We start from the raw sequence: 13,381 nt of genomic DNA on the forward strand, positions 1-13,381 counted from the left end.
AAAGAGTTTGTTATTTTTTTCTACATGATTTACCCCTTTACTATTCTAGGTGGAAAACATAAGAGGCCTTTTATTTTGAAGAATGTCTGGATAGTTTCAAATGATGAGTGTTAATTTAATGCAAAGACAACTGAAAACAAAAACAAACATATGGCTTCATCTGGAGAAAAATGCTACAACTCTGAAATCCATCAACATCTAAAAGGAATGTTTTTCCTTTATGGTCTAATAAACGGCAACCAATATGCAATGAAGTGATATTAAAACAACCTCTGTTTTGAGCAGTGAAGAATGACATTCCCCCAATAGGATAGTCTGCATACTAGACAAGCTAAATTAACAGTTTGGGAGCAGCGAAGCAGCTAATAGGCAACAGGAAGACAGGCACAGAGAATAGCTTTAAGAAGTGACAGTCTAAACGGTAAATTATTCCGTTGGTCTCCGGCGCTCACCTCCCCGTACGCTGGAGCTCAGGGCCACCATGTCCTCCGTGCTCCTCAGACTCTCCAAGATCCGTCACTCCGTTGGGAACGGGGGGGATCTTTCGCTTTTCCTGTGCGGTAAACATCACTGTCAATCAAACGCTGGGTATATGCCAGCTTTAAAGTGCAGCCTAATTTGTCCTATGACAAACACAAACAGGCACAGCAGGGCATTTCAACTGGACATATAAAGGCTGCAGTTAAAAAAAAAAAGTGCTCAGTGTCCTACAGGGGTGTTTAACGTTCAATACAGATTTTTTGCTTTTAACAAATAACTACAAGATAGAAAAATTATGTTTCTGACAGTCTAAAATTTTCACATCATGTACAAATGATGAGAGCGTTAAGAGACGTTTCGTTTGTTGTGACCCTGACTGTTTCAGAAAGAAGACTGTCACTGTTTTTGAGTCTGATAAGCAATTTAAAGAGGTCTCAAAAGAGTTTTAACCACACAGAAAAGAGTAGACAATTGGGAGATGTTCAAAGTAGCTGCCATGCTATCAACTTCATCCTGAAAGCAGACTGCATGATGCTAAAAGAAGAATCCAAGATTGCTACATTTTGTATTTACCTGAGAGGGAACATTCTTCGGCGGCTCTATTCTGATGGAGGGGTCCCACTCGCCGGGGGGCAACACGGTCACCTGATCCAAAAACTCGTCAATTCCTGCCACCAGGTCACTCCTGTCTTTGGCCTTATAGGCGACATCATGGAAAATCTGTATTTTTGACATTAAATATGTATTTTCGTTAATGTGAAAATGAGCTTCGCAATTACATATGACTTGATCAAAACAAAATCCAAGCTTTATATCTACACAGTTTCATCCACAAGATTACATGAAATAGGTCGAATTTTTCTCTCTACTAAATATTACACTATCATCTGTTAGTGGAAGCAATTACAACAGCAACTATGGCAGACAGTGGAAGGCCATGCAAAATCCTAAAGTGGGGTCACAGGATGCCGAGGGAACGAGAGTAGAGGTCACCAACTTTCTGCAGTTAAGAGCTTCAGACCATCCAAACTTTATTTGCACACTAACAGTACACAGAAAGCTTCATGTAATGGGTTTCCATGGAAGGCCGGCTGTATCACCGAGTAGAATCAATGCAAAGCGCTGGATGCAGTGGTGCAGAGCATGCCGCCACTGGATGGGATCGGAGTGGAGGAGCCAAATCACGCCTCTCCATCTGGCAATCGGATGAAGGCATCAGGGTTTGGCAGTTGCCAGGGGAACGACACTTATCTGACTGTGTTGTGTCAAGAGTAAAGCTTGATGCAGAGGGGATTATGGCATGGGGCTGTTCTCCAGGATTTGGACTGGGCTTCTTAGTTCCAGTGAAATAATCCTTAATGCTGCAGCATACCAAGACAATTTGGCGACAACAGTTTGGGGACAAACCCTTCCTGACAGTAAGACGACTGTCCACCAGAGAGCAAAGCCATCCACATGAAGACATGAATAACTGAGAACTTGACTGGACTCCACAGGGTCCTGCCACATCCCTGTGGGACACCTTTAGGATGAATCACAGCAGGTGATGCAGTGTGTGATCTCGATTCCTTGAAGTACAGTTTGTGATCTGTGAAACTGTTATGCCATTTGTTTTCCCCAATATCGCAAAAGTTTTTTTCTCATCACATTCTCACGATTAACATTGTTCATCATCTCATCTGGAAATCTGGATTTATTGCTACACCCCTACTACTAACCCGTCATAATTTCTATAGGCCACTGAAAATGTCAGACTCAGTTCAATTCAAATGATACCCCACTTTCATTATTCATCATATAAGAATGTACAGAATACAGAAAACTATTGTACACACACACAAAAAGCTAATCACTATGTTCTGTAGGTTAACATCTGTAAAGTATTTTTATTTTTATTATGGGTCAACTGTCAACACAAAAAACCCATTTGGCACAGACAATGATGAGTAACTACAATGAAGTAGTTACTCATCATCTAAAAAATCCAGAATAAGATTTTTAATTTAAATTATGGGAATAAAGTCATAATATTAGCAGTACCAGTACAAAGCTGTTTTAATGAGTGCAACGATTCTAGTGAGTTATCAAGATCTGTTGGGTCATACAGTCCAAGATTCTTCTGTTGGCACAAACATTTCAAGGCCCTTAATAACTGGATGATGATGTTAAAAGATGAAGTATTTCATAATTTCTAAAACTGATACCAAGGCATAACTTCAAAAAATGCTCAACATTCTTTATTTTATCTTTTTGTGGAGGAGGAATTTTCAAAACATTATTACTTTATTCTCCTAATATATAATCTTATTCTAATTTATTATGACTTTATTCTGGTAATATGTTTTTCTCATATTGTGTCTTTATTCTCATAGCATCTGGCAATCTGGATTTATTGCTATACCCCTATTAAAACAGGTAGAATTATGACTTTCTACTCATTATTACAAGTTTGTTTAAAATGAAAAAATATTTCTTTATTGCTTATAAACTATAAAATATAGCTTATAAGCTGCTGTTTGGGTCTTGACTACACAGCTGCTACAAAACGCTTTGTTGAGAATAATAAAACATAAATACGTTTTATTCTAAATAGATTTCAGTTTGTTTTTGGCGATGCCTCACCTCATCAGTCATCAGGGTAGCAATAGATCGCCCAATTTCATGATACTGGGGACCTTTACCCAGAGGCCCCAGGAGGATGAACAAGAACCTGTGCAACAAAAGCAACACGTTCAGACTCGACATGAAAAACGGCGTCTAGAAGAGAAACCAAACTGCAGGACTTTCAGTCGATCACCTGGTGGTGATGGGAACTTCGGTAAGGCCGTTGAGCAGCACAGCTGGAGACAAGCGGACAAAGGCCACCACTGGGCGGTCCAGGAACTCCAGCTCCCCAACCAGCACATTGGACGCCTCCGCTCCAGGAGGGATCTTCTTCATGAAATGGAGGTCAATCTGTGACAGATAGAGGCAAACAGATCAGGCATTCTGTAAACAAACATAGAATTAAGGTAGAATCTGAATGGCATGGCTAAAGAAAACACTGTCTGATGCCATTTGATGCCAGTCAGGTTACCTTTGTGAGAAGCTGCTGGTGACCATTTCACACACGTAACCCCAGACTGGTTAAACACACAGCTTGTTATGTGTTCGGCTCTCACCGGCCAAAGACAAACAAGAAGAGCAGTAGTTGTTCTGCCTGCTCACCTTACTGAAGTCCACAGCACTGTTTTCTCGACTGACGTCCTGTTTGGCCTCGTTGTTGGACGGCTGGGACTGCGGTGAGACCGTTTGGCCTATCGGAGAGCAGGAAAATAATATCAGCTTTCACAAGAACTGCTTTCCCAAACAGAGACACCACTGGGAAACGGCGCGCTACAGTTACAGCCTCTGGAAGGTGAGTACGTTTTGCCCTCGCTGTTGCTGGATCTTTATTGGTGAAAACTAGTGAGAAAGCCCAATATTTATGTTTTATTGTTAAACCATCTGATAAATACTGAGTTACAACTTGTAGTAGGTTTTGAGTTTTTTATAAAATCAAACTAAGCTTCTAGCACTTTAGTGTGGATGTCAGTGGCCTAAGGAACATTGTAGACTTAAAACATGCATCAGCGTTGCCTCCATGTTGTGAGTAGTAGTTTTGTCAAATAAATAATTCCTGCAATAAGATGCCCAGCAGGCCTGATTCTAGCTACAAGGCGGATCACACTCATTTTCATTTTGGGCCAAATAAACTTCATGAATCTTCTCAAGGGCTGGTTGTGCCAGAACGTATGGATAAAACCTATTAAACTGTTAAAATATTAATAAACAGCTTTCTCTGCAGCTGATAAATCATATTGAACATCTTTTCATGTGGTGAAAAGTGTGACAATAAATATAAAAACATGTATTTGACTATTGACAGCTCCGTGTGTGTGTGTGTGTGTGTGTGTGTGTGCGTGTGTGTGCGTGTGTGTGTGTGTGTGTGTGTGCGCGTGTGTTTACCGTTCTTGTCCATGGAATGAGGCTCGGACTGCTTCTTGCCGATGTCAGCGAAGGAGCGTACGATGGGGATGCGGTTGGCCAGCTTCTTGTGGTTTTGGTGATGGTGCTGCTTGAGCAGGGCCTCACGGATCCTCTTCCGGGCATCCGGACCCAGAGAGCCGGACCCCTCGTGCTGATCCAAGACCATATCTGACGGATAAAAGAAAAGCACACATTACGCAAGAAAAATAAATAAATTATGGTCAGTTATAAAACTGCTTCCCCTGGCTCTGCATGATCAGCCAGCAACGCTAAGCTGATCATGCCCAAAAAAATAGCAAACAAACAAAGAAAAAAAAAAACTGACCCACTGTGGGTGATTTAATTGTGACGGATCAGGTTTTGTTCAGGCGATTTCTGCGGCGGCGCAGATAAATATTCTCTCCCCACAATGACCTCAAAAACACACCGGCAGCTCCTGCTTCGATTTTATTTAGGTCATTCTGACTGAAAAGTAAGATCATTCTTATATCAACAGAGTTAATGCATGGGGGAAAAGAAAATAGGAGCAACAAAAGTGAAACCCTACTGACATGTAGCTGCAGCAAAGACACCATTAACTGCACTTGTAACATTGTATTTAGTTGGCATTTTATGTGAAAGACAAATGCAATGAATTACTAACTATATACGCTTTACAAATAAAAATAAGTATTTGTGTTCTATGATTCTAAATATTCTGTCAAACTCCACTTTTCCCCATTTTTGCCGCAAAATACTTAAATCTCTGATTTGAATGGATCAAGTCTGTGAACATCAGCGTTTAAGTGTTGCCTCATATTCTCAAGCAAATTTTAGGTTTGGACTTTGACTAGACCATTCTGACACATGGATGTGCTTTCATCTTAGATATTGTATTTTTAGCTTAGTGCTGAGGGATCAATAGCTGCATAAAATTCTGCAAATTGGAATTATGAAAATAATTTTTGCTTATTGGAAGCACACCAATTTTGACAAATTCAAGTTTTTTGATAAAAATTTTTGAGGCGGCTTTTCGGCCATATCGAAATTAGACACGGTGTAATTTGTGGTTCTGATAAAATGTGAAAAAGTTCAAGAGCGATGAGGAATGAGACAAAGCTGCCTGGACCACCTGCGGCGCTCACCTGCGATCTCCTCCAGTGAGTTGGCCCGCATGTCCAGCATCACGATGCCGTTCATGATGCAGCTCCGCAGCTCAAACAGGCTGTGCAGAGACAGGGTGGCCACGTAGGGCTTACTCCACCGTTCGCCGCCGTCTTCAACATCCTCTTCGAACTTCAGCCACCTGGAAACAAGTTCAAAGAGTTGAATAATGCTTAAAAAAAATCACTTTCCACCGATTTTCAGACAGACAGAAAGCGGATAAGAGAAATTCACCTAGCCGTCTCTTTCCATTCGGCGTCCTCGCCCTCCCTGAGGCAGATTTCGTCCATCTCAGTGAACAGGGCGTGAGGGATGTGCTCTTCGTCGCCATCCTCTGTGCCCAGAAGGAACTGCACCCTCTGAGCTGGAGTGTCTATGCAGCAGAAGTTGATGAAAAAAAATTGAAAGAAAAACAAACAAAAAAAGGATTTCACCAGTATTTCCTTGGAGGATGGACATTTGAGGTACCACATTCAAAGAGCTAAAGCTAAAGAAGCTAGCTTAAAGAAGCACAGCATACTGACGGAAAGTTGCTACAAAGACACAATAAGTTATTTGAACATAAAGATTACAAAGATTTCCATTTAAATAGCTTTGAGTTTCCAGCTTTTCTGAAGTTCAGCTCTACACGTCACTATCACTTACTATATGAGGGGGATTCTCGCCCGTCTTCCCCTGTGGAGTCCCTCTCCTTGGACCTCTTCCTGTGTCTGTGTCCATGGTGACGGTGTCGACGGTGCGACCTCCGACCCAAAGGGACGTGGACTCCAATGTAGAGAGTGCGGTGACCTGAAACCAAGATGACCAATCTCAGAAGTTATAACATTTTGATATAGATTCATAACTTCTTTTTCTCCCCTTTAGCTTTGATCGACATGTTAGGTTAGCGTTGGAGGCTAGCTCATTTTAACCATAATATTCCCTTGAAAAGTAGATACAATAAAGAGGAACTAGAAAGATAACCATAGAAAAAACAGTGATTATTAAATGTTAAAATAATTTAAATGATCACCTTTTAGAAAAAATTGGAAAGAAAATACTACAAAATGTATGTTATTTGACATAAATTCCAAACAATCTTTACAATATTATCAAATCCCACTCTGAGTTTATGCTTACCTAATTAAAAGTCCATATTGTTAAAAACTACATAGCCTCTCTTAGTAGCATGTAGCAGTAACAATGGTGACTCTATAGTTAAGCTTCAAAATAAAAGTCTGTTTTTCAAAACAAAAGTAGAATATCAATTATTTTTTGATTGGACAAAGAGGTCAGAGGTCATTTCTGAACTGAAAATTGTCTAACTATTATGCACATTTTGTTGGCCTTTTAATGGAAGCGCAATCTGCAGATTGTGGCCGCCACGATTTGTAACTTGAGCAATGTGTTGCCTGTCATGCTTCTCACCCATATTCAGCGTGTGAAATTGCTGTCAATCTGCTCCAGTTTCAACAGACAGTGAATAATTTCTCAGGAAAAGTGTGTGAATTTTTGGCAGCCAAACAAAATTTGGCTTCACTGGAAAAACAAAACAGCGAAACAAAGTCAATTTGTACAAGAATAAGTGAGGGTCCAACATTCCCATGAGTCAACTGAACTGTTGGCTGTACTATGTGCCACTTTACTATAAAATACCACTTTAGTTTTCAAGCCTTAATGTATTTTACTATGACTGTGATGATACATTTTGCTAGATGATAAATTGCCCCAGAAATTATTGTGATAAATGATAATATTGTTGCTCTATCAGTAATATAATGATAGAAGTAGAATAATTCATTTTTGCCCTCTCAAATACTAATAAAACTTGTATTTTTAAAGAACACTTGAACTGGAAGATATCTTAAATATCCAAAGCAAAACACGACAACCAAATATTATAAATAAAACAGAATTTAAAAAAAATACACACAACCAAAATCATCAATAAAATAGATTAAGAAGTTTCTGAAAACAAAACTACCCTGAATCATCTGAAGGGACATCATCAAGATAATTTTCATTTATCATCTGAATAATTGATTGCTTATTGCGACAGGTTTAACTTTACTGTACAAAAAACAAGCCTATTATATCATTTATTACTGTAAATGTTTTTCATCTTTCATACTTTTCTGAAACCTTGAAGTTGTTCATGTCTATGCCTCTCAGGATTCCCAAGGCTTGACACTGAATGTACATCCGGTACTCTGATATAAATAAAAAAATCTATTTAAGACGGAAATGAAGACACATTTACAGCTTAAAGGTGGAAGAAAAAAGTGATTGGAAAGATGCAAAGAAAGAAAAACAGGCTCTGAATAATGTAGTAATGTCTTTCCGGAGATGCCATGTCACCTAGCAAGCAGCCATGAAGCCTCAATTAAAGGAGAGAACGGCTGCCTTCAGGCCTGCTGTGCTCGTAATGAAAGCCTCCTGTCCCCTTTCAAGAGAATGAAATTGATTTTGAAGATTACCACCGTAATTGGAGTCATTTTCATTTTGGTATAATACAGATAATGAATGTTGTACTTTGAAAGGACAAGGCACAGTGCGAGGATTACAGCCTCGTTCTCATGTCTATGTGGAGAAACACACATGAGCTTGCATCCACAGGGTGAGCGTGAAGAGAATCTGAGCTGACTCTCTCTTCTTTTATTGCGGTCGAGCAACGGGGGCCACCATTTATTTCTCCCTGATGGCCCTCGGCTGTCTGGACAAAAACAAGGGCACTAAACATTACCTTCTGCACTATACTTTGAGGTACTTTTAGACGTCATTTTAAAAATATGCATCACTTTAGTTGCACTTTTCAGTTTATTGCATATAATCCAGTGAAATTTGTGGTTTATGGATCCACTCTTTTTCACTTCTGATACCGTTATCCAATATCAGATGTTTAGTATCAACCGATATGGATCCGATACAGAATCATGGAGCTGAATTGACTTAAAACATTTATTGTTTTTTTTAACACAGACAAATTAATTGCAAATTTATTTGATAACTTTGTGCCACTACAATATACCAAGCTTGGTCAAGCATGAAAATACAACACAACTTTAATTTGTTCAATCAGTGCAATTAGGAGTATAGCAGTCAATAGAAAATAAGTAATAAAGAAATTGAAGCTGATAACAAGAGGTTGACGACTTTGGTCAAACATGTAAAAATAAACTGCAATAAATCTTTGAAATGGTTCAGAAAGTGCAACATCCGATCTAGAACCAATAAAGATATTAATATCGGATCGGTGCAGCTCTAGTTGAACTGTAATAAAATGCAGAAAAGCCAAATGCACTGTGCAAGCTCGACAGCAGCAACTGATGACGGCTAGCTAGTTAAGATATTTGATCACCGTCTGAGTCTAATAATTTCCACCAAAACAGCAAGAGTGGCTTAGTTTGCGTTAAATAAGTGATGAGACGGTGTAACACGGTATTACTGAGTGCAAAGCACCGCAAGCACAGGTTTAGAGTTTATCTGACCCAGATTTTACAAGCTGCCCCACCTTCTTGTTTTATTACTGGCTCAGAATGCAAAAAGGTTTCCTTCTGAGCTTTAAGCAAGAATAAATTATAAAAACTTGCAGCTATTCTCCCAAAAATGATGCTAAATTCAAAGACTTGTTTAATAAAGAATATGCCTGATGGATTACTTTCCAGGGTGAAACTGTATCTCTACTTGCTTGAGCACAGTTACCTCACAATCTCAAGGGACTCCAGAAACCAACAGGAAGGCAGAAATAGAGGTTAAACGAGATTATGTACTATGTCAAAATATATTTGTCACTTGGACAGGCTTGATGCTGTCAGCGCATGTCTTACAGTAGATGGACCTGTCCAGAGCAAACTACTCTTAGCGCTCAGTAAATTATGTATGTGGGAAGCAATAGGAAGAGGTTGGAAAGTCGCTGCGTGTGCAGCAAATTTTCCTAACCGCGTAGTTATGAACCAGATCAGAAGTGATGTGGAGGAAGGAGACATGAGGGGAGGGTTTTGTATGTCAGTGAGTCAAGACTTGTGTGTGGTGCGCTTTATAAAAATAGCTTCCCTCTTCCAGGCATGACCAACTGCTGATGTCATATGATGTTTCCTTTTTTTGTCTCTTCCTTTTTGTCCCCCCATTCCCTACCTAAGCAGCTTTTTGTCCATCACAGCTTCAGTTTACACGGTAGTTTGTGGTTTGATTACAACCAATTAAGATGAAGACACAACGTTTTCAACAGTCTTAATTAAAAATCTAGAAATGTATGACATCCAACTGAATTTATGGAAACTCAGTCAAATTAAAGGATATGAAGAATGTTCATATTGAAGAGTAAAAGAGTGATTCAGTTCAATTCAACTGAATATTCATCATAAAGGGAAATTCAGCTAGTAGATGATATTATTGGAGTCTTAAATCATCAAACTAGACAACTAGGCCATCAGAAAAAAGCTGAAGAAAAACGGTGAAAGATGAGAATACTGCAACTTGCTAACCATTAGCTGCTAATGACACAAAAGCTTTCTGCTTTATCTTCTCCTGTCGTTGCCAAACTAAAGGGCTACTTTACAGATTTTTAAAGTTTAGTTTTAAAATGTAATACACTTCAACCAGTCTTTCTCAAACCATGGTCCCCCGTCCACTGGGGGTCTGCGGTGCCCCTACTGGCCTGCGAGGACTGCATGCAAACAACCATTTATTTGTTTACATACAAAGTGCAGCGCTACAGTTAGCTTACCAAAGGTTATCTTCAGGATTTCGTTAAAAATAAAGTACCAGTGGAAAGTTTCTCAGGGTGAGTTCCTTTGCCACAGGCATGTGGCTGTGCTGAGTGCCAACTGCATCTTAACACTTACGTAGGATTTAATGTATTGATACGCGTGGATGAAAAATCAATCATTTCTGAGGAAAAAAATATCAATAAATATCGTAGAATTGATCAAATTACACAGCCCTAGTCCTCAGCCTGAAAAAGTTTGAGAAACACTGACTTAGATCAATCAAACCTGAATTAAATTCAATAAAAAAAAACAAAACTTCAACCTCTGTAGAAACAAAGACAGAATATTTTTAGTGCTTTCTTGGTTTCGGAACCAATTAATCCAGGCCAAAAATAACCATTTACGGACTTTTCAAACCAGGACAGGAATAAATGAAACCTATTTTACTCCATGTTTTTCTAAACCCAGCATGATGCATCATCTGTTACATGAGCTGGATTTCATTGTAACATCCCAACCAGAGTGTTAGAAACAGCATGGGGCTGCACCGCTCAGCATTCAGATAAAGAACTTCACAGAGAACATTTCTCAGTGTGACGATAATGTTTGTCACATTATCTGTTATGCTTTTTAAAAAAGAAAGTTTTAGAAGAACACTTCATGCTTTTCACACACAAAACAATAAATCATAATTTAATGCAGTGCTGTGAAGCCGTTTGGCTTTACTGTTGAATTATAAGTGAGGTCTGCAGTGCTGAAGATGTTCTGACTCTTGATAAGACCTGGATGATTCATCAGTGCACGTGTTTATTCAGTTTCTTTGCTTGATTTTAAAATTTGTTATCTGAAAAGTGTGATAAAACACACACACACACACACACGCACACACACACACACACACACACCAAATACTTTTTTCACAACGATTTATGAGGGACTTTAACTAGACAAACAGAAGCTCCTTTATAGGCTTTTAATAGTCTGTTCTTGAAAATATATCAGTGATCCTATTTTAAGCTAATAGTGACACATGGTAGTAATTATGACGGCTGAAAGCTGATTTATTTTTGGCGTACACTTTGACGTCAGTTGCTGCGTTAGTAGCAAAAATATTCATTACAGCACATTTGCAGAAACTCAATGTCACAAGTTTAAGTCTTAAGATCTGAAAAAAATTGAAGAAATCTGTAAGGAGGCAAAAACTTTCCCCACTCTCTTTATGATTAAAAATAGTAATTAAAATGATAATTGTGCTTTCCTATTTGCATCTGAGAAGTCTATAAAGTCCAGGGTAAATCTTTTGTTCAATATCATTTCAAACTTTTATTGCTAGTTGTTATTTTTCAATCGCCTTTTAATAATTACCAAACAAATATATCTGGGAAACCTTGTTACAAGAAGCATCATGTAAGGCAGTTACCTTCAAGTTCTTCCTTCTCAAAATTGGTGTTGAGCATAGAACGTGTTCCCCCGCGGTCCAACACCGCCTCCTCATCAGTCCTCTACAGGAGACACAAATTCTAAGTTATTACTCAGCATATGAATCATATTAGTAATGCAACACCTAATGCGTTAGTGTTTATATGCGGGATGTAGTGATGTGTAGCACTTCTCCCAAAAAAATAATAAAAAAACTACTTTAGAGAAGCATTTACTTCTTCATTCAAGTAAAATAAACATTTTCAAAAACATGCTTAAGGTGGTTACATAAAACCACCTACACACATGCACACACGTACACACACCGGCTGACTCGGCCCAACCCACCCAGACTACCTGCAACATAAAGCTTACATTCACGGTTGCCACGACAACAAGGGACAACCAGCCGTGATATGGAAGGAGTCACGCTCATATTCGAAGTACCAGAATAGACATGTTGTAGACGGACGCTTTAAAAACAGAATGTGCAAGTTAAATTCTTGCAATGTTTCCTTGGGAGTTTATATACAGAAAAGCTAATTATTATTTACATTATTACGTTATTATTACAGTAAATGGAGGTGGAAGGAATAGGAGTCTCTCATCTCAGCCAATTACACTGACTGGAAATGTTTCATATGTTCCCGTCTCTGCAAGTGTTTCGCATAGGAAGATTATTGGTGATGCACCGCCTCCGCTCCGTACTTCCTTTGCAAATATACAGCAAGTGCCAGAGTGACAATGGTTTAAAGCTTCAAAAAGTGTCATTTTGAAATGTGACGTTTTATTAACGCTGAAGTTTTCCTCAGATGTCAAAAGTTCAGTTTGGTCTAAATTTAAACACCACGTCCAGAATGTCTGAAGCACAGGAGGAAATTGTACGACTGTAACTGTGCAATTGAACCTACACCATTTTGAGAACTAACCATTAAGTTCATATTTTCTTTCCCTTTCTAAAATAATTGTGATCATAAAGCATTTAAACTCTATTTCTAATCTTAATTTTATTAATATTGTTATGATTTAAAAAAAAGGGGGGGTGGGAGGGAGAGGGGTATGAAAAACAGAAGTATCCCATCTGACAGGTTAGTGTGCCGTTTGATATGTGTTTTCACTGTGTTTTCTGTTCATTTGTTTAGACAGAAATGTGGAAGAATCCAGAATAATTTGTATGCAGTTGTAGTCATGTCAGCAATTACAACTTTATCCCTTTTATTGACTATTTTCATAATATTAACAGCCTTTAAGCCCAGACCACTGAGCACTAGCATCTCCAGACCATGTACCTAGGTATAAACAGTTGTCATGGTGACACCACCTACATTGCTTCACTCTGTTTTCTTTTGACTTTGTGTGTCTTATGAGATGAGAGGTAGCTAACACAAAATATTAAATATGCACAGAAAAACAACAAAGATAAAGTTACTTATGTTTGTATTTCTGCCCATATTAGGACTTTGTATTAACGTCCATTTATTTTAGTAACTGGATTTACGCAAAGCTAGACATTTTAAATAATCTTAACTGTTACTAGTCTATTCCTAACTCTAACTTTAACCAAAACTTAATTCAAATCAGTCCAGCAGTCTTCAGAAGAGTAGTAAATGTCAGAAATGGTCCTAAATAGAACATCTAAACAC

The 13,381-nt window shown here is 38.6% G+C and overlaps 1 protein-coding gene across 5 annotated transcripts in view; it reads right to left on the reverse strand.

Moving 5' to 3' along the window:
• The window catches only part of LOC106907443 (sodium-driven chloride bicarbonate exchanger-like), a 47,627-nt gene that overhangs the window by 13,986 nt on the left and 20,260 nt on the right, over positions 1–13,381 (reverse strand). For all 5 annotated transcript variants that reach the window (XM_088014537.1, XM_088014540.1, XM_088014531.1 and 2 more), the window contains 10 exons: positions 11,740–11,821; positions 6,277–6,420; positions 5,866–6,004; positions 5,613–5,773; positions 4,468–4,656; positions 3,688–3,776; positions 3,278–3,435; positions 3,103–3,190; positions 1,054–1,200; positions 453–553 (listed from right to left, as the gene is read on the reverse strand). In XM_088014537.1, coding sequence (XP_087870663.1) covers positions 453–553; positions 1,054–1,200; positions 3,103–3,190; positions 3,278–3,435; positions 3,688–3,776; positions 4,468–4,656; positions 5,613–5,773; positions 5,866–6,004; positions 6,277–6,420; positions 11,740–11,821 — 1,298 coding nt within the window. The remainder of the gene's footprint in view (positions 1–452; positions 554–1,053; positions 1,201–3,102; positions 3,191–3,277; positions 3,436–3,687; positions 3,777–4,467; positions 4,657–5,612; positions 5,774–5,865; positions 6,005–6,276; positions 6,421–11,739; positions 11,822–13,381) is intronic.

This window comes from Poecilia mexicana, unplaced genomic scaffold (assembly GCF_051168715.1).
Source record: "Poecilia mexicana isolate PSO_F unplaced genomic scaffold, ASM5116871v1 scaffold_2, whole genome shotgun sequence".
Classification (NCBI taxonomy): domain Eukaryota; kingdom Metazoa; phylum Chordata; class Actinopteri; order Cyprinodontiformes; family Poeciliidae; genus Poecilia; species Poecilia mexicana.